The sequence below is a fragment of the Saimiri boliviensis genome, chromosome 1 (genome assembly GCF_048565385.1).
Source record: "Saimiri boliviensis isolate mSaiBol1 chromosome 1, mSaiBol1.pri, whole genome shotgun sequence".
In the NCBI taxonomy this organism is placed as follows: Eukaryota; Metazoa; Chordata; class Mammalia; order Primates; family Cebidae; genus Saimiri; species Saimiri boliviensis.
Window position 1 is genome coordinate 139,236,179 of NC_133449.1, and position 20,154 is coordinate 139,256,332.

Here is a 20,154-nt window from a genome sequence, read left to right on the forward strand (position 1 = left end):
ATGTTATTTCTATACTACCCTCAGATACCAGTGCACCCCACCTTCTATCCCCTTATATCGTTTTATTTTTCTCCACTATATAAGAAATCCAAAATCGATGAAGCTAACAAAATTATACAAAAGGTTATTTTTCACCTTAAGACTTTTACTTGGTATTTTTATTTGAGGTAGGCAGCTAAGCTATCCTGTGTAGGATACCAAAAAATTATTAGTGCTTTTCTTCAAAAACTGGCTCCATTAGTAATTCCACTTTCTTTGCTGTGACTCACATCATTAACGAAAATGATTCTGACATTACAATCATTATTTTCTGATAGAATTTATTACTGCATTTATCTAAAGTAAACTGGTTTCATCAGCGTAGCAATGGTCCTAGAAGTAGTACACTATGACATCATTTTCTTTCTTTGCAGAGACAAGTTAGAAAAGATTGACATTGTAACTATCTAGCATTAATAATATAATGAACAAAATTGTATTGCTTAAAAAGATTCTGACTACATTTGATGGTCTATTATCTACAGAAGAAGACCACTCAAAGTGTCTCTGCTTCTTGTGCTCATCAAATTTCTGCTTGAGATCCTTCATGCTAGAGAGTCATTACAATGATTGCTTCTGCTGAATTTACCTCTATAAAGACCACTCCTTCTTCTCTGTTAATCATTATATGGTGAAGTTGTCCATCAGCCATGTTTTTAAAATCAAAGTTAACAACATCAGGCTCTTGAGATCTATTTAGCTTGTATCTGATCTGTAAACTTCCTAAAGTGGGGGAAAATAGTAAGATTTTTAGTAAAAATAGTACTGTGAGAATGGCTTACTTAAAAATCAGAGTCACATTTTCATTGTTAGTTAGTCATTTTGAGGGAAAAATTGGAAGATACCTTCTTATCATAATCCTTAGGAGTCTGTTTCCAAGTGAAATTGCAGTACTGTATTTTCAAAATCACAACCAAGTATGTTGCTCATAAGCACTATCTTTCCTGCAAATCTTTAATTTACTTCTCTAAAAATCAACTCAGATTAAGCATATGCAAATCTCCGCACTGGCCTCTTACTTAAAAAATAATATGAAGTGTTCCTGAAATACCAAACGATTGTTTAATATTGCAATAATATTCTGTTTTTATAATCTTTAGAAAATATATCTCACACTCCAGAAATATAACAATTAATGAAATTATTAAAGGCAAAATGCAATTTTACTAAAGATAAGAAATACACCCAAGAGGTCATGGTCATACTCTTTAAAATGAAATAATGGTCAGATGAATGCTTTTAAGCCAAATTTACCATCAGAATTAGTACTACTCATGTAATTGCCTGGAGATGTCAATTAATTTATTTCACAGGATATATTTCCATTTAACAAAGAAAATGCCCTAACATATAATAAAAGTTAAGCTCAAAATGCACAGGAAGGATAAATACACTTAAGGAATAATGTTATTTTTACTTTGGTGTTCAGTGCCCTTGGGATATACTTGAATTACTTGAAATGATACAGTCATGTTTATATGTTTACTTTCCTTATCCAGAGAATTTATTTCCAAAAGTTTTACTTTTAATCCATATACAGAAAACAGAAAAACAGCAGTCAATGGTTTTCTGTAGGAAACACATTTCCTAATAAACATGTCCTTAACACTGCATGGATATACTATTTTTTTTTACCACGACAATTTTTTGACTAAAAGTACAACAGAAAGATCATCTTGTGGACATCTTCGTATCCATTATGCTGGTTTATTAACATTCCCTCAATGTTTCTTTGCTTTGATTTGCAGGAAATACTTACATGCAACAAGACACCTAACTTCAAAATGAACTACAAAACAAATATTGATATTCATAGGGAATAATCAAGGAACTAACAGTAATAAAATATAATGAGCATTTTATATAAATAAAAATACACTGCATATGTAAAAGTATCAAAATTACAAAGAGATAAAGGCATCTTAATCATTTTAAATAATCCTTTTAGATTAGACTTATAGGATACTACTCAAAATGTAAATACAGAAACAGGCACACTCTGTTTTTCTGTTTGTAGCTTGAGAAGCAAGAACACAAGAAAGATCCATATTACAGAGCTAGTGTTCTAACGTAATTTTCTCTCATCTAAAAAGAACTCACCATTTTTGGCAATGATAATGGAAAGGTATTCTTTGTAAAAGGAGCTCACAAAAAGCAGCAAGCTTGGTGTTCGTGTCGTTCGGAAACTAAATTTGATCATTTCTCGGCTCAGCTTCGTATCACCATGAAATGAAGCAGCATGGGAGCTGGAGTTTTTACTTAAAAGATAATTTTCTTGAAAATTGTATATCACGGATGAGCCAGATCCAAAATATGCAGAAATCTCTGAAATAACATGTATATTTTTGGTTAAAATGTTTAACTACAAGGATCCTGTTTTGGTTAAAATAATTGATATTTTAGTTGCTTTAAATAATAAATTGCATAGAAAGAAGAAACAACCCCAAACTAGAATTGAATAATAAAGTAAATTAATAGACCTTTCATAATGATCTTTGAAATGGCTTTCTGTTAAAATGACATATGATTAATGCAGTAGTATAATTGTACAGTTGAAAGTTAAACACTATCTTCTCTGAGTTCAAACACAAACCAGGCTTGTCTTCTATCTCCTTGATCATCTACTTTTTAATTTAAAATTCAACTCCCATCTATTATTTTGTAGATAGTACACACTAGTCTTAAATGAAGTGTATCTTACAAGACTGGGGTATCCTAGCTACAAAATACGAAGGAAGGACGTTTGAGAGACTCTCTTCTTTCCCAGGACCGACAGGCAGAAATTTTCCCCTATGTCTAAACATTTTCTCATAGTTATTATACACTATAAAAAGAAAGCTAAGTCTGGTATTAACATGAGAGGAAAAAGTAGGATCAACAAACAGAACTAACCAACCTCTTTTAAATCATTTTACAAAAGTGTAGCATTTTCCTTGTATGAGATTAATATCCCAAATTCTGTCTCTCTCCTTTCTCTCTCTCTCACACAGACACCAAATATATGTTTGAAAATGAAGAGGATGGTAGGAGAAATAACTTGTTTTAAATTCTTCAATCTGCTTCTCTCCATTACTAAAAAAAGGGCTGGTTACTACATACAAGCTGTAGACGATGCTTACTGGATCATACAGTAATGACTCCCTTGACATTTTAGGGGTTATCTGTTGGTTTCATTATTTTATTATCTATAATGCATATTTTATATTCAATATAATATGTTCATAAGGAATAACATTTCTGGTTGCACTTAGCAAGATGAACTGGAAATTATTTACATCCAGAAAATGAAGACAGGTTATTTTAAATAAGTGGTCTTAATTATCACTTTAAAGATGAAAAGTGTCCTAGCATGGTACCAGCAGTATATGATTATGATCACAAGTTCATTTGTAAATTATAGATTATTCCTGAGAAAAGCAGATGTCTTGAAAAGTGCATTTGGCCAACTTTTTATTAACTCATTCCCATGCTTCTTTGTAAGTCAGGAGTTGTTTTAATTTGGAGCCAAGTTTTGTTAGCCTACTTCAAGAAAAGGTTAAATAGCCAAGAGACACTTTAAATAAAGTAAGTGAAGTAAAATTGATGTCAGTTTTCTATGAGGAACTATGAAAGAATAATAAATGTTTATATATTCATAAAAGTCTTTCTAGAACACTTAATCCTACAATTGTTCTTTCCTTCTTGCACGATGTGTATCAGAGAATGAGAAGCTGAAAAGTACCGTATTTTATTTTACCAGCAGATATTCAACATATCATACAACAAAATGTATGATTAATGTATAAATGTGTCTATTTATGTAAATGTATCAATATTTAATAGTACATTGTTTACGTTTCTGGAAAAAATATTTGTCTAAAAACTCAAACAAATAAAAATTAAAATAATGCATCTTAAATATCCTTGCTTTGTTGAATATCTTCAACAAAAATAATAGTAACAGGGCCAGGTACAGTTACATTTACAGTCTTTCATCAGGAATTTGAGACCAGCCTGGGCAACATGGTGAAACCCTATCTCTACAAAAAATACAAAAATTAGCCAGGTGTAGTGGTGGGCTCCTGTAATCCCAGCTACTTGGGAGGCTGAGGCAGGAGAATCGCTTGAACCTGGGAAGTGGAGGCTGCAGTGGTCCAACATCATGCCACTGCACTAAAACCTGGGTGACAATGACAGAGTAAGACTCTGTCTCAAAAAAAAAAAAAAAAAAAGTAATGCTTTTAAATAATTTTAAAATAATGAACTGCCCCAAGGGGCAGGTTTTGGCTTTTTTTTTTTTTTTTTTTGAGACGGAGTTTCGCTCTTGTTACCCAGGCTGGAGTGCAATGGCGCGATCTCGGCTCACCGCAACCTCCACCTCTTGGGTTCAGGCAATTCTCCTGCCTCAGCCTCCTGAGTAGCTGGGATTACAGGCCCGCACCACCATGCCCAGCTAATTTTTTGTATTTTAAGTAGGGACGGGGTTTCACCATGTTGACCAGGATGGTCTCGATCTCTTGACCTCGTGATCCACCCTCCTGGGCCTCCCAAAGTGCTAGAATTACAGGCTTGAGCCACTGCGCCCGGCAGGGCAGGTTGTTAATAACCAAATAATTTAAGAACATAAACATTAGGTGGGAAAAAAGCAGATTGAACACTTTAAAATACATAAGGTGACAATGGATTTATCATTAACAAACACTAGTTTTTCAGAAATGAGTCAAATATTTAAGTAATGAAATATGATGGGCTTCATCTTTGAATATGCGATACTGTCTCAACACCAGGATCTTTTACCTATTCTTTATATTCAATAGACACTTTGCCAAACAAATTCAGAAACGGAATTTTTTTTTTTAAATAGCTGCAAAGGACAGAACTGACAGACACTCAAGTCACATTGAATACACTTTTCTGCTACAGTCTCCATGCCACACTTACCGTTTGAGCAGAATGGCCCTGTGTATGCAGAGAAAGTGCAGTCACAAAAGAACCCAATGGGCCTTTCTCTGCACTTTCCTCCATTGCGGCATAACTTCCCATAGCTGCTGCAATGTCCCCTACAACCTGGCTGCACTTCTGGAGTCACCTGGGCTCTTTCTTCCAAATCCAAGGTCATCCCGTTCAACTGCAGAGACCGAATGCAGCCCAGAAAGCCTCTCTGTCTGGTGGCCGTTCCACCTAAAAGGGAAATACTGCAAATGGAAACATGTTCCTAGGTGTTTTATTCAGGATTTAAAGACCAAACAAAACTGAGGCCTTACAGAGAACAGAAAAAAAAAAAAAAAAAAAAAGGATGAGCAAATATAATTATGGAAACACAATTCATGGCTCCAAATACAGACTCCAAGAAAGATAAAACCTTAATTCATTTAACTTGAATATGTTACGTATTTTTTTCTAAAAAATATTTTCTGATCTTTAAATTGAGGAATAAAATAAAGCTCATACTATACTCTTATTCAAAGTAACAGTGACATGTGTTGCTATTTTAATGTAGAAACTACTATCTGGGAAATTTAATAAGTACATATTGCTGGGTAAATATGGTTCATCCTTCATATTTAAACTCAACCTTGATTCTGGTACTGTTTTATTTTTCTAAGAATTATGAAGGAAGCTTGAGATCTTCTGATGGTGCATTGACATGGTCCTTTGGTTGTTATCCATTCATTGAAAAGATGGTAATTGAAAGTCAGATTATTTGTTTTTATCTGACCTATTTCCCAGTGATTGTTTTTCTAAAGGTTAGTCTAGTGTTCATTGTTTTATGCTTGGAAAGATTTTTAACAAAATTGCAAAAGGGAATCAATACAGAGAGAAGTGATGTAACATTTATTGAATATATAATCATATGTACTTATCAAGTCACCCTTAATGAGGTCTACAATGTTTGGTTGGAATCAGACCCCATTATTCTAAGATAAAGGTTCTCTAACTTTAAGAAATAGGGATAATACATAATCACATGGAGAGCTTCTAATAAATGGACTCAGTAGCTTGCCCCAAGAAATACTGGTCTGTGGTTCAAAAATAGGGTTGTGAATCTTAAGAGTTAACAAGGCTTGCAGGAGATTCTAATTCAGATGATCACTAGAACATCATTCCATAAGCACTATCCTGACAGGATTGTAAGCCCTGGGTGGACTCATACATAAATTTGTGTCCAGGAATAACCTAAGTGAATGCTCAGAACTTGAAGTGGTAAAATAGTACTCTAATCTAAATAACCTGGTAACGCTAATGAGAGGCATCAGATGGTTATGACACCTTTAAAAAGAAGTTCCAACTTTGGATAAATGATGCTGTCTCACCACCAAGACCTTGTACACTCTTTACATATAAATTCTCTTTTTCTAAAACATGTTCACTTCGTTCTCTTCCAAATCACTTAGGCAGTTCCTTAACCTAGCCTTCATTCAACAAGGGCTACTGCAATTGGTACTGTATCTCCAACACAAAGAACAGTGCTAGATAGATAATTTCTGTGTTATAGCTATGAAATCCATTCATTCACTCATTTGTTAAGCCACATTATACCTGAAAGTGGGAAATGTGGGCATAGTGCTTCAAGGGTAAAGAGGGGACCCCTTCTGCCCCACAGAGATGCTTGGGTCTCTGAGACTAACACCCAAATTTAATAAACTAATTATTTATTTGCAAATAATGAAAAATGATGAAAAGGAACCTCCAAGAATTCCTGAAAATTCTGGACTTTGGGGCATTAACACTATTCAGAATTCAGATTCATAGATATAACTATATCCAAAATGTTGTATTTAAATATCCATTCAAATTGTTTCAGTTTACATGATTTGTTTCTCCTCAATGAAGGATGCCAAGGTCTTAAGGGTGTTGCCATTCTCCCTAAGTATAAATCTGTTTATAAATCTAGACAGTGTCAACTTATTGCCATTGTCATAAGTAATCATGGTAGGGATGGATTTAATTTCATCACAGAGTTTGAGAATGCCTGAAAATATTTTTGTTTAATTTTTCTTATGTTTACATTTACTCAATCTTCCACCTTTTTTTTTTTTTTTTTTAGTTTTTATAACATGGGTGCCCAATTGAATTGTTCATTCTTTTTTGTAGCTCGGTTTTAAAAATTGTTTATTAGACACACAATAATTATTCATATTTATGGCATACCTAGTGATGTTGTGACACATATAATGTGTAGTGATCAGATCAGAGTAATTAGCATCTCCATCATCTCAAATATTTATCATTTTTTAGTGTTGGGAACATTCAATATCTTCCTAGCTATTTGAAACTACACAGTATTGTAAACTATAGTCTCCCTACAGTGGCACAGAACACTATAACCTTTTCCTTCTATCTGGCTGTAATTGTGTATCCTTTGGCAAATCTCTCTCCGTGTCCCTTCCCTCTACCCTCCCCATCTTCCAGTAGCCTCTGTTCTACTTTTTACTTTTATGAGATCATCCTTTCCTAAGCTTCCTTATATGAGTGAGATAAGGCTGTGCTTAACTTTCTGTTCCTGGTTTATTTCACCTAGCATATGTCCTTCCGTTCTATCCATGTTGCTGCAAGTGACAGGATTTCATTCTTTTTTATGGCTGAATTGTATTCTATTACACATAGCACTTGTTACCCATTCATTTGTTACTGGACACCTGGGTTGAGTCTACATCTTGGCTATTGTCAACAACGTTGCAATAAACCTAAAGGTACAGTGTCTTTCCAACTGATTTTCTTTTCTTCGGATAAATGCCCATTAGTGAGATTGTTGGAGCATATGGTACTTCTATTTGTAGTTTTTTGAGGACCCTGCCATTCTCGAAGTCGCTTTTCTGCCTTACGCCCAAGATTTTTCTTTTTTTTTCCACACCAGAGTTGCTACTCCTTTATCTTCACACCTCCCTATTCTTCCACTCTGTTGACTCAACTCAATGAGCTCCCAGGGCCAAAACTCTCTGACCAAGATTCTTTTGGGATCCTTCTTGGATATTTCTTCCCTGGGTAAGGCAGCTAACATTTTGGTTTTCACTTCGGAACAAGAACTTTTTGCAGGGGGCCACATGCTGTGAACTCTGAATTAAAGATGTATTTCTGGTGCATTTAATTTACTTTGTATTATCCCACATTAAATCACGGCATACAGTTCATAGTAAACAGTAACATTAGATTACATTGTTATATATTTACTGCTCTGAAACATACACAGACTCCCTAACTCAGGGGCTTATCTCATTCTGCCAGTAGCAACATAACTCAATAACTCGGGGTCCAATGACTGACTAAAGTCTATTTTCAACTGTTCTAACTGGATTTTTTGTGTTTGTTTAGTTTGTTTTGGATGATGGGAAACTAGAGGCATAAAGAATTTCGAAGACTGGTCCATGGGTCCATCCAAGGAAATATTAGAATAAACACATTTAGTTAAAGGCAGGGGTAGGATTTGGACCCACAAATAGCCTTTCATTCCAAGGAAGCTTCTTTTCACTTCACACCACTATGTGGTAAAAGAAGAAGACTCTTCCATTTTCCTGTCTGCCTCAGATCATCTTTGGATTGAATAACACCTCAGCTCGCCAAGCTTTATTTAGCAGCTCTTTCTGGGCACTGAAAGTATGAAACTATATGAAATCAATCTTGCTGTCAAAAAGCTCTAGTAATAAGTTTAGATGGGGAAACACAAGATTACTACAAGATAACAAAAATAGATACACAGTAAAGAAGAAAGTCAGAGGGTAGGATGAATAGCAGGAGGAAAAAAAAAAATATATATATATATATATATATATATATGTGTGAGAGACACATACTTAAATAATATGTGTAAGAGTGAGAAGAAAATCAACATGCAACTTTATAAACAGGACATCTTAATTCTGTACTTTCAGAGAGTTATTTGCCTAACCAAATAGTTTTAAGCTTCATTTTAAGTGACCAGAAAACATAATGTCTAATCAGACGCAGACCACTATGTCATACATGTATTTAGAATTTTGCCTTTACCGTTAGGTTTCAAGTTAATAACTTTATTTTCAGATGTAACTATTCTGAAAAACATGGCTAATGTGAATAGGATTGGGCTTGAAAGCTTAATTGAACATTCCAGTGCCTTTTCAGGGTTAGAGTGTGTCCAATGAAAATGAGTTTCACTTTGGTTAATTGATTCTGGATGTTTCCACTGAGCTATTACGTTTGGAACTGTCCTCCAATTAATTTTCTATCCATTTACCTGCCATGCTATATCAGATATAATGAATTTCAGGACTTCACAAACACTAAGTATCTTGTGAAACAAATGCCTAACCTTTCCATGTTTACTGAGAATAACTGAACCTGTCCACTTACGTAATGCTACTGAGGTCTTGCATCTAAATTATTTGTCGGTTGCTGAGCAGAGACCCAGCACCAACCCTTTCCTCATGTTCATTATTATCAGGAAATTACTATAAGTGACAGATGTTATTGTCATGGAGTAGGAGCTAGATCTTTCTTATGTCAATTTTCCACTACTTTTGTCGCAGGAAGACCTTTGAGATTACACTTTACATTTTTAATGGCAAATTATTCAAGTGCTGTGCTTGAATATTATTGAGAATTAATCAGGAACAACTGCATAACTCACCCAGGGGCTTTACAGAAATAAAAAAATCAAGATCCTCAAGCTTCTCTTCAAAATTCAAAGCTATAGAAATCTGCCTGGCAGAGTACAAGGACACTCTCTGACCTTTGCACTCCGGTAAAAGAAAAAAGGCAAAGCCCCAGTCACCAATTAATTTGGGGCAGGAAAGTGATAGGGCATGCTGGCTGGGCCCAGGGCCAAGTCAGGGGATTGAAGGGGAAAAGCTGTCTTCTGTATGTCAAGCACTGGACTTTGAGCACTGTCTGCATACTGGAGGAAGACCTCTCCTTGCAGAAACAGGGATGTTGGTTAACATAGAAGGCAGGGAATCTGGAAGTCTAGCTGTAAGTTTGTCATGTCATTAAGCAAAGTCCTGGAAAGGAGGGGAAGAAGAGGACTATTCTTGCTCTTGTTCAAATAACTATTATGGTTCAAAGAGCCAGCTCTGGTAAGTAACAGTGTCATGGGCAGAAAATTCAGTCACTTTTCCCTGAACCAAAGTCAGTGGTAAAAATGTGCCCCAGTAGCAGTAGCAGCAGAAAGAATCAATCTATTTAGACTTCTCACATGTTGAAGCTAGAGCAGCTCTCTAGTTTGAGCAGGCTAAAGCCTGTTTCAAAGAAATAAACTGTTTTTTACTGATGAATAATCACATTTTCTTGTCCCCAAATATCACATCTGAATTCTGACTTCAGTCAAATATCACTAAGATTTATCTACTGGACACAGAAAGGTACACTGGGCTGGTCCCAGTGGCTCACACCTGTAATCCCAGCACTTTGGGAGGCTAAAGTGGGCTGATCATCTGAGGTCAGGATTTCAAGAACAGCCTGGCCCAGGTGGTGAAACCCCGTCTCTACTAAAAACTACAAATATTAACCAGGCGTGGGTGGCAGGCGCCTGTAATCCCAGCTACTCTGGAGGCTGAAGCAGGATGAATTGCTTGAACCCGGGAGGCAGAAGTTACAGTAAGCTGAGATCATGCCATCGCACTCCAGCCTGGGTGACACAGTAAGACTCCGTCTCAAAAAAAAAAAAAAAAAAGAAGAATAAAAGAAAGGTAGAGCAGGGCTTCTTAGGCTCATTATGAAAAAGATACTTCAAGAAGGGGAAAAGTCATAATTAAGATAAATTATTTTATTACATTAAAGAGAAATGTGACCTTTATTGTACTGAATTCAAACGTAAGTCTGCTTGATATTCTTATATGCTAACTATATTTTAGCAAATTAAAAAACAAAATTAAAGAAATCTGGAACACATTATAATTAAGAACTTCTGTTCATCCAAGGAAACTATTAACAATATGAAAGCATAATCAACTCACAGAGAGATCAAATATCTTCCAATAAATTTATATAAAAAGGATTCATCTGAAATATATAAAGAATGCTTATGAATTTTTTTAAGAAGAAGACAACCTTGTAGAAAATGGGCAACAGATCTGAATAGCCACTTTATAAAGGAAGCTATCTAATGGTGAATAGAGATACGGCAGTATTTTCTGTGCTTAGCCTATGCTCATGCTATGACCTAAAATTTCACTCCTAGGTGAAATCACAAAAATACACACATATGTTACACACACACACACACACACACACATACACACACACACACACAGAGCTAAGCTAAGATTGATCACCATGGTTTCAGAGCTTCAATATGTTTAGAGTTCAACAATAACCTTTGCATGTGGCTTTTAGAAGCTGTTCACTCTAAACAGTCGATAAATATTTATATATCCAATGCAATTCATGTGCAAAGCAAATGACTTCTGACTATGTCAGGGGTCCTAACTTCTCCTCCAGGTTCGAGTCACAAAGCACTGAAACAAAGTTAGCCCCGTTTAAAAACCTGTCAGTAAAATAATTGAGACTGGAAAGAAAAATTGCAGAGCCAGTTAAATGAAAATCAATTCAAGGCTAATTTAAGAAGCTTCTACGAAAATGCTGAGTTTACAAGCCAAAATAGAATATGACCACTGTCACATGTCAGCTTAAAATATGATTGATTCTTTTCTCTCCATCATTTCTGCAGTTGGAGAATGTTTGTGAGTCTACGATAACAGCAGTGACTGGATGCTAAGTCCTCAGTGTTAGCTAGTCAAGGGCAAGTGTCAGTATTAGGTCCTGAAACATTTTTTTAAGGACAAAAAGAGGCAGTTCTGAATAGAACTATTTAAGGTAGGCATAAATCACAGACACACACACACACACACACACACACACACACACACACACACACGGATAGTAAAGACCTAATGTCACAGCTAAGAATAAGAATGGAGAAAGATGGGCTACAAACCAGTGAATCTATTTTATTATAAAAAGCAATGAGGTGTGCTGGCTGGAATTATTTGGAGGAAGGAAGATATTCATTGTGTTGGTCTTCATTGTGTCTAATGTATTACATTAGGCTGATGTTAATTCTTATCACTTATTCATACAAGGATTTTGTGCATTATTTTATTCTTCCTTTACTTTGCATGACATCCTACCGTTTAGATTAGTTGAAGCTAATTGTTCTAATATTTGAAATGTCAGGGATTGTTTAAAAGCCTTCTGTTTTGTATTGCTCAGGTGTAGGCTAATGCTAGCTAGATCTCTGAAAATCCATTTATCATTTCCTTATTCCTATTTCAATTGTCATATATAACTGCTGCCCAACTGGATCACATTTTTTAAAAATGCTTTCTATTTATTTTTACTGATTTTTCTCAGAAATTAAAGCATCAATCTTTCCTCAGAGTTTCACTCTCAGATGTGAACATACTTTACGATTAGTCTTTAGTAGAGATGGTGAAGAAGCAATGGAGTAAATAGACTGGATTCCTTCACATGACCTCATTGCAACAGCCACATCTGAGAGACTACAGACAATGCTAATCTCCAGGTAAGGCGTGGTGGCTCACACCTGTAATCCCAGCATTTTGGGAGGCTGAGGCGGCAGGATCTCTTGAACCCACAAGTTCAACCAGCTTGAGCAACATAGGAGACTGTGTCTCTACAAGAAAAATACAAAAAAATAGCCTGGTGTGGTGGTACATGCCTGTGGTCCCAGACGTTCTGGAGGCTGAGGCAGGAGGATCACCTGAGCCTGGGAAGCAGAAGGTGCAGCAAGCTATGATCGTGCCACTGTACTCCAGGGAGGGTGATCGACAGATAGACTCATCTCAAATTTTATAAAAAGTTAACCTCAAAAAAATTAATACTAATAAATATTATCAACATAAACCCAGTTAGTAAGATGGAGAATATAATTTAAATCTAAATTATCATATATCCAAATATCTACACATTTTATTTGCAAAGTGTTAAACATAGTATCTCAAATTAATATATTTACATATTATTGAAATTTCTTATATTTCATATTTATATTTTAAAATAACTTTGTTATTTGAAATATACTACAGTAGCATTCTACTAAATTTGTTTACCAAGAAGAAGGTGCATTTTTAACAAAACTACTTAATGCTGGAATAGCAACATCATCTATCTTAGACTGTGGAACACTAACAGTCTTTCAGTCTTGTCCTATTTATAAAAATAGTGTTTCCATGTAATTTATTCATTTTTTAAAAACAAATTTTATTGTGTATATTGAAGTTTACAACATAATGTTATGGGAAACATAGAGGTAGTAAAATGATTACTGCAGTAAAGCAAATGAACATAGCTGTAATCTGACATAGTTACTTTTTTGTGACAAGTCTACTATATTTAACAAAAATCTCAAATACCATACAATTTTATTAACTATAGTCCTCATGTTGTACATTTAATCTCTAAACTTGTTTGAACATTATTATTATTACCATCTATCTCTGTATTTGAAACATTTTTATTAGAAGAATAAAATCATGCTGAGAACTGTACTTACGTTTTGGAATCACATTTACTTCATTCATTTGCCCCATATCCAAATAGAAAGGATAGTTGTTATGCACACTGAAAATGCTGATTAGCTATAATTATCTTTAAGATGGATGGATGAACCAAAAATTAAATTCTTGAACTTGCAAGTAACGGGAATTAAATTACCCTTTAAAACTGTAACCAGAAAATCAATTACATTGGATTGAAGTAGAGATTACCAGTCACCCATGGAGTCACAAGCTTTGAAAACAGAACAAGACTTAACCCTAACATATTTCAAGGTATTAATATCTGAGGCAATGGGAGAAGGGTCCTTCTACGTATGACATGTGCTGGAACAAAATCTATAAATAAAGAAGCCCAGTTTACTGTTGAGAGTGTGATTATGGAGCAGGTACATCTCATTTAAAGAGAGCATGTAAGTGAAATATTTTCTGTGGCCTGTGAAGGGCAACAGACTCTGCAGCCTAGAAAGCTATGGCTTGTGCTATATAATCTGGATTGTGTAGCCAGGAAATAGCTTTAATCACTACTATGAATCAAGATGAAGGGAGCAAACAAGAAAAGCTAATTTCAGGTGAAATTTAAAACTAGGCTGGTGTTTAAAACTTACTGGTGCCTCACACCTGTAATCCTAGCACTTTAGGAGGCTGAGATGAGTAGAGCACTTGAGCCCAGGAGTTTGAGACCAGCCTAGGCAACACAGCAAAACTCTGTTTCTATAAAAAATACAAAAATTAGCTGAGCGTGGTGGCATGTACGTGTGGTGAACACTACATGCGAGGCTAAAGTGTGAGGATTCTTTGAGCCCAGGAGATCAATGATGCAGTGAGCAGTGAGCACACCTCCACACTCCAACTTGAATGACATAGGGAGATGCTGTTTCGTTTATAAATAAATAAATAAAAATAAAAACTTGGAAATGATGTCAGAAACCCAGAGACCTACAAAGAAGCATTTCACCCCCAAGCGTTTTATCACAAATAGTAAAACACTGACATCAGTGACCAATTTATTAGCAAGTTGTGTGCATCTAAATTTCAACATCTCTACGTTAGCCTGTAGCACCTTTATCTCTCAGAGGGACCCCTAGAATAGTCTGCCTGCCCTTCTTTTCCTCCATCCATAGCCATCCGAGTAGTAAGAAACAGCTCGGAAAATGTAAATTAAATTATGTCATTCCTCTGATACCTCAAAGTAAAATCCCTAGTCTTCACCATGGCCCTACAAGGTCCAATATATACCTCAATCTTGTTTCCCATCATAATTTCCCTAACACTGATTCTCTCCAGCCACGTTGTTTTCCCCCTGTTCCTTGAATCCCTAAAGCTTATTCCTACCACTTTGAGCATGATCCCATGGCCTGGAATTCTCTTCCTTCAGGTGTTCACACCATTCTCTCTTCTGCTTCATCTGGCCTCTACTCAAATTAGGACTCTGCTAACATCTCCAGAGAGGACTCCCAAGAGGACTACACTGACCACCCTACTTGCAACAGAAGTCCCCAACACAAATCACTGTCTGATTTCAGGCTATGCTTTTTACTTTATGGCATTTATCACTGTCTGAAAATTTATGTATGTATATGTGTCTGCACACACATGTATACATGTGTGGATACATACATATGGTGATTATATACATCACATGATGCATACATATGGTGATATATATGGTGATATATATATATACGTATATGTATTTACATATATATATATACACATATATAGTATACAGACACACGCACACACACATACAAATACACATAGTTTTATATATATAGCCTGCGGTCTAAGCCCTTTCCTAACTGACTAGTTCACTCTAGTGGAGGTGAAGATAAACCAAGCCCCTCACGTGGTATTTTAATAGCCAATGATTTTCTCTACCCAAAATGTTTTTTTCTTTTATATGAGCCCTTCCCTTAGTATCTCCACACTAAATCATATCAACTTACTCACAGTTGTCTGTGAACAGAAAGGAGGAAATTGTATAAACAGATTTGTATTAATAGCATATGTAACCATTCTTCAAAAATCTTAGTTTTGCCTCACCTTTTTAATTTTCAATGACTTTGACCTAAATATAATCAAGAGTGCTTTTTCATAAAACTTTGGAATAACACCCATCCTTACATGTCAACACATATAGTGACGTCAAAGGCCTAACCAACTGCCTCCATGAAGACGAAATCTTTTAGATCCTTATTTATTATTATTATTATTATTATACTTTAAGTTCTGGGGTACATGTACAGATCATGCAGGTTTGTTACATTGGTATATATGTGCCATAGTGGTGGTGTGCTGCATCCATCGCCCCGTCATCTACATTAGGTATTTCTTCTAATGCTATCCCTCCCCAGTCCCCTCACCCCCTGTTATTCCTCCCCTAGCCTCCCACCCTGCAGGCCTCGGTGTGTGATGTTCCCCTTTCTGTGTCCTTATTAAAATTGTATCACATGATTAATGCTAAAAGACTAAAGTCTGTTTTCAAGCAGTTTTCTGATGTCATACTAGTACTTCATTACAACTTTCTGAAGTCACGTTTAGGCCGACATAACACAGAGTGACTCCATCTCATAAAGCTGAAATTCATACCAAGAGTGAAAGGTCATCCACAGGCAAACTGCAGCCTATTTCACTGAAAAATTCAAGGACAATTTCGGCCTCTCAATTTCCAAGAACAGTAAGGCTATTTCCAAGCTACTGACAGATTTTAAATTGCCATACCTTTTGTTGCGGCCATCTCTCATTTTTTCGTAATTCAAGAAATAGGTTTGTCAATGTCCTGAGTTTCTAGCGTGTTATTAAAAGTTATATATTTCTGCTAATATGTTATTATCTTCATTCCCTTAAGTTCATCAGTCAAGTGGTCACAAGATCATGATTAGATTGTCTGTTACAGTGCCTTACTTATAGAAACTATGCAATAAATATTGGAGTAAAGGAAGTAATAAATGATTAAAATGTTAAGTATACAAATATATTAGTAATCTCAAATACGTCTTCCTCAAATGTGTTGCAAATAAGCTTCATCCTCTTTAGTGAGAGAAGGTTAATAAAATCAGACTGTTAAGAAATAAAAGGCGTAGTGGGGATCTGATCAATTTTCTTGAAAGGTGTAACACTTGAGAATGCTTGAAAAATAATTTATTTGTTGATGTTGTTGTTGCTGAGACAGGGGCTCCCTCTGTTACCCAGAATGGAGTTCAGTGGCGTGATCATAACTCACTACAGCCTCCAATTACTGGGCTCAACCATCCTCCCACCTCAGCTTCTCAAATCCTGGGATTACAGGGTGTCCCACCATGCTTGACTAAATTTTTTAACTTTTGACTTTTTGTAGAGATGGGGTATTGCTGTATTTCCCAGGCTGATCTCAAACTCCTGGCCCCAAGCAATCTTCCTATCTTGGTCTCCAAAAGTGGTAGGATTACACAGTATCTAAGCTTGAAGCACAATTTCTAACACTTTATCATTTATTCTGCTTTACAGTGCTTTTATGTTTATATTAAAATATATGAGAAGTGATCGAGTAAGAGATAATTCATGGTCTATAATTTCTACAAACAAGTTAGCAACGATGCGAAGCAAAACAAACACATCCAGGAGGATTCCACTATCAAATCTATAAATGCCACATGAATGGATTTAGGAAATAAAGAAAAATGGACAAAATGAGGGAAAATAGCAGAGAACTGGTGAAACTATCAGACCAGGAATTCTATACACACTGTGTGTCTGGGTTGTGTGTGTGTGTGTGTGTGTGCGTGTGTGTGTGTGTGTGTGTGTGTGTGTGTTTGCTACTGGCCTGTTTTCCATGTGGTGTTTGTGGGGTGGGGGAGTGTCCATTGTTTGGCATCAACTGGAATTACAAGGAGGTTTCCTCATCAATTCTGAGAACAGAGATAAACATTCCTGATATGATAGTAAAACAGTGATGCAATAAATAAACAAGCTGAAACCAATCGTATAACCTGAAATATTAAGCATGCAGGTAAGGCAGGGAATGGTTGAGTTGTAATCCTAGCACTTTGGGAGGCTGAGGCGGGTAGAGTACCTGAGGTCAGGAGTTCAAGACCAACCTGGTCAACATGGCAAAACCCTATCTCTACTAAAAATACAAAAAAAAAAAAAATTAGCTGGGCATGGTGGTGGGCACCGGTAATTCCAGCTACTTGGGAGGCTGAGTTAAAAGAATTGCTAGAACCCTTGGGGAGTGAGCGAAGATAGCACCATTTTACTTCAGTCTGGGCAACAGAGCAAGACTCTGTTTCTAAAAAAAAAAAAAAAGAAGAAGAAGAAAAAGAAGAAGAAGAAGAAAAATACATACATGCAAATAGGAATTAGTTAAGCACAAATCTGAATCTTTCTGCAGGCAAGTCAACCCCGGAAGCTCAGCTATCTCATCTGTAAAATACGGGTAACACCCATTCCACAGGTTGGTTATGAGGAAAACATGAAGCATTTGGCCATGTATGGAATACAGTTTCTTAATCAATCGTGATTTGTTATTGCTGTTTCTTGTTATTATTCTTGTTTCTACAGTTGGTATTATTATATCTTGGCCCATTTCTGAGCATATATCCTACAACTGAATGATTGCTTAAAAAGAGAACTTACCCACAAAGAGTTGACTGTTGAGCTGTAAGAGGACGTGGCCATCTGCTGGGGCGGGCTGTGTCTCTGGTGTGAGCTGATCCACTTGAATGGATGCCTCCTTCATGTTCCTTTCAACTCTCACATGGTGCCACTGGTTGTCGTTGAAGTGGGTGGGTGACTGCACTGAGATTTCAAAAGGCCCATTCCCCACATCAAATGAAAAAGTCACTACTGTTGGAGCTGGAAATATGACACATAAAGATTGCTCAAGTGAGTTCATGTGGTAGAGTGCTGAGTCTCCAATATACAGTACTTAGGAATAGCACCAGAGCATAGCAATCACTAAATAGAAAGGTAACAAACACAGCATGGTTGGAATGCTATTGTTTGAAACTCATGACACTGGCACAGAACTAGGTCTTCTGATGTGACATGAGACAGTTAAGTACATTCATATTTTTGAAAAAAATCAATGATATTCTAAGATATTTCTCCTCAGAGTTAAGTTTGGCTATTGATGAGAAGTAAAGCTATTTGTCCAAAGCAAGAAAGCTAATAGCAACTGGCATTGTATGTAAAAATAATTGTTACAGTGATTGAAAGTTTATATAATCCCAAAGGCATGCTATACATATTTGATATTCAGATAATAGCAGCTTAGGAGTATATCAAAATGAGTGGTTGATTTAAGTAATTTTTAATTGACTAAAAAAATACTTTTTAGTTTTAATTAACTGAAATTAAAACTGCTTTTAAATTGTTATAAGAAACTACCAATTACTTTCCCAAATTATCACATGTTAAATATCACATTATATTCTTACAAAAAGGATAATTTAATATCATTGAGTTTTTTTCAAAGGGGCACAATGAAAAGAGTCAGATGATAAAGTAGACATATGAGTAGTTTAAAAATCAGTTAAAAGATTTACTACTAAATGATACAATCTCATACACTTCTCTGGAAAAGGAGACTTACAGCGAAGCTCTATTCGTATAAAATCAGTAATCCCCAAGTTCTCTAAAAATACCCCAGATGAAGCTGTTGTCTTAAAAAAGAAAGACACATCAGCACTAAGTTCTCCGTGAAAAGTAGGAAAATGAAGATATGAAGCCTCAGTATCAAAGGAAGCTGAATTCCAAAATGATCCTGTTTTGTGGGGGGAAAGAGAAGAAAAAGAATTCAAAAAGAAAACAAATTCAAAAATAAAATGAATGCAATTACATTTTCTATTTTTAGCATTTTTGCTATTAAAAATCTGACTTATTTATACAAATCTGCTGCTTTTTTCTATCAACTATGTAGTATACAAGACATAAGCATAAGAGATTTTACAGGGATTAACATCCTAGATTTTTTTCCAATAGAGAGTAAGAATGATTATTACAGAAATGGCCTGAACGTTATCTTTTATATGGGACAAATATCCTCAGCCTCAGTACTATATCCTTCACTAAACTGATATTATACAACCTGCCAAATATTGATAAATAGACAATCTTTTATAACTTAAAAATTTAAACACGTACTTGTTTCAAACAAAAACCCTCAAGAAGCTTACAGTATTTTTTATTCTAACACTTCTAATACACATACTTCACAGAGTTACATAAACGGTTTTCCTTAATGGGCCTTGTGATTGTCTAAACTGAGACTGATGCATTCTAAATAGTCTTGTCTAATTATAAACCAACATACAACTTACTCTGTCCAAGCTGACATTCTCATGAAAATGCTCTTTTTATTCAAAATTATCTCTTACTTTGCCAATAAGAATGTCCCTGCAAAGTGGATGTCCTTTGCAGGGACATGGATGAAGCTGGAAACCATCATTCTCAGTAAACTCACACAAGAACAGAAAACCAAATACCACATGTTCTCACTCCTAAGTGAGTACTGAACAATGAGAACACATGGACACTGGGAGGGGAACATCACACACCAGGGCCTGTCAGGGGGCCGGGTGGTAGGGGACTAGGGGAGGAATAGCAGGGAATGGGGGGATTGGGGAGGGCTAACATTAGGAGAAATACCTAAGGAAGATGATGGGGA

At 35.8% G+C, this 20,154-nt stretch overlaps 1 protein-coding gene across 5 annotated transcripts in view; it reads right to left on the reverse strand.

Annotated features, from left to right (window-relative positions):
- The window catches only part of CNTNAP4 (contactin associated protein family member 4), a 369,359-nt gene that overhangs the window by 97,435 nt on the left and 251,770 nt on the right, over window positions 1–20,154 (reverse strand). For all 5 annotated transcript variants that reach the window (XM_074404960.1, XM_074404947.1, XM_074404931.1 and 2 more), the window contains 5 exons: window positions 19,081–19,251; window positions 18,123–18,341; window positions 4,960–5,199; window positions 2,140–2,364; window positions 629–762 (listed from right to left, as the gene is read on the reverse strand). In XM_074404960.1, coding sequence (XP_074261061.1) covers window positions 629–762; window positions 2,140–2,364; window positions 4,960–5,199; window positions 18,123–18,341; window positions 19,081–19,251 — 989 coding nt within the window. The remainder of the gene's footprint in view (window positions 1–628; window positions 763–2,139; window positions 2,365–4,959; window positions 5,200–18,122; window positions 18,342–19,080; window positions 19,252–20,154) is intronic.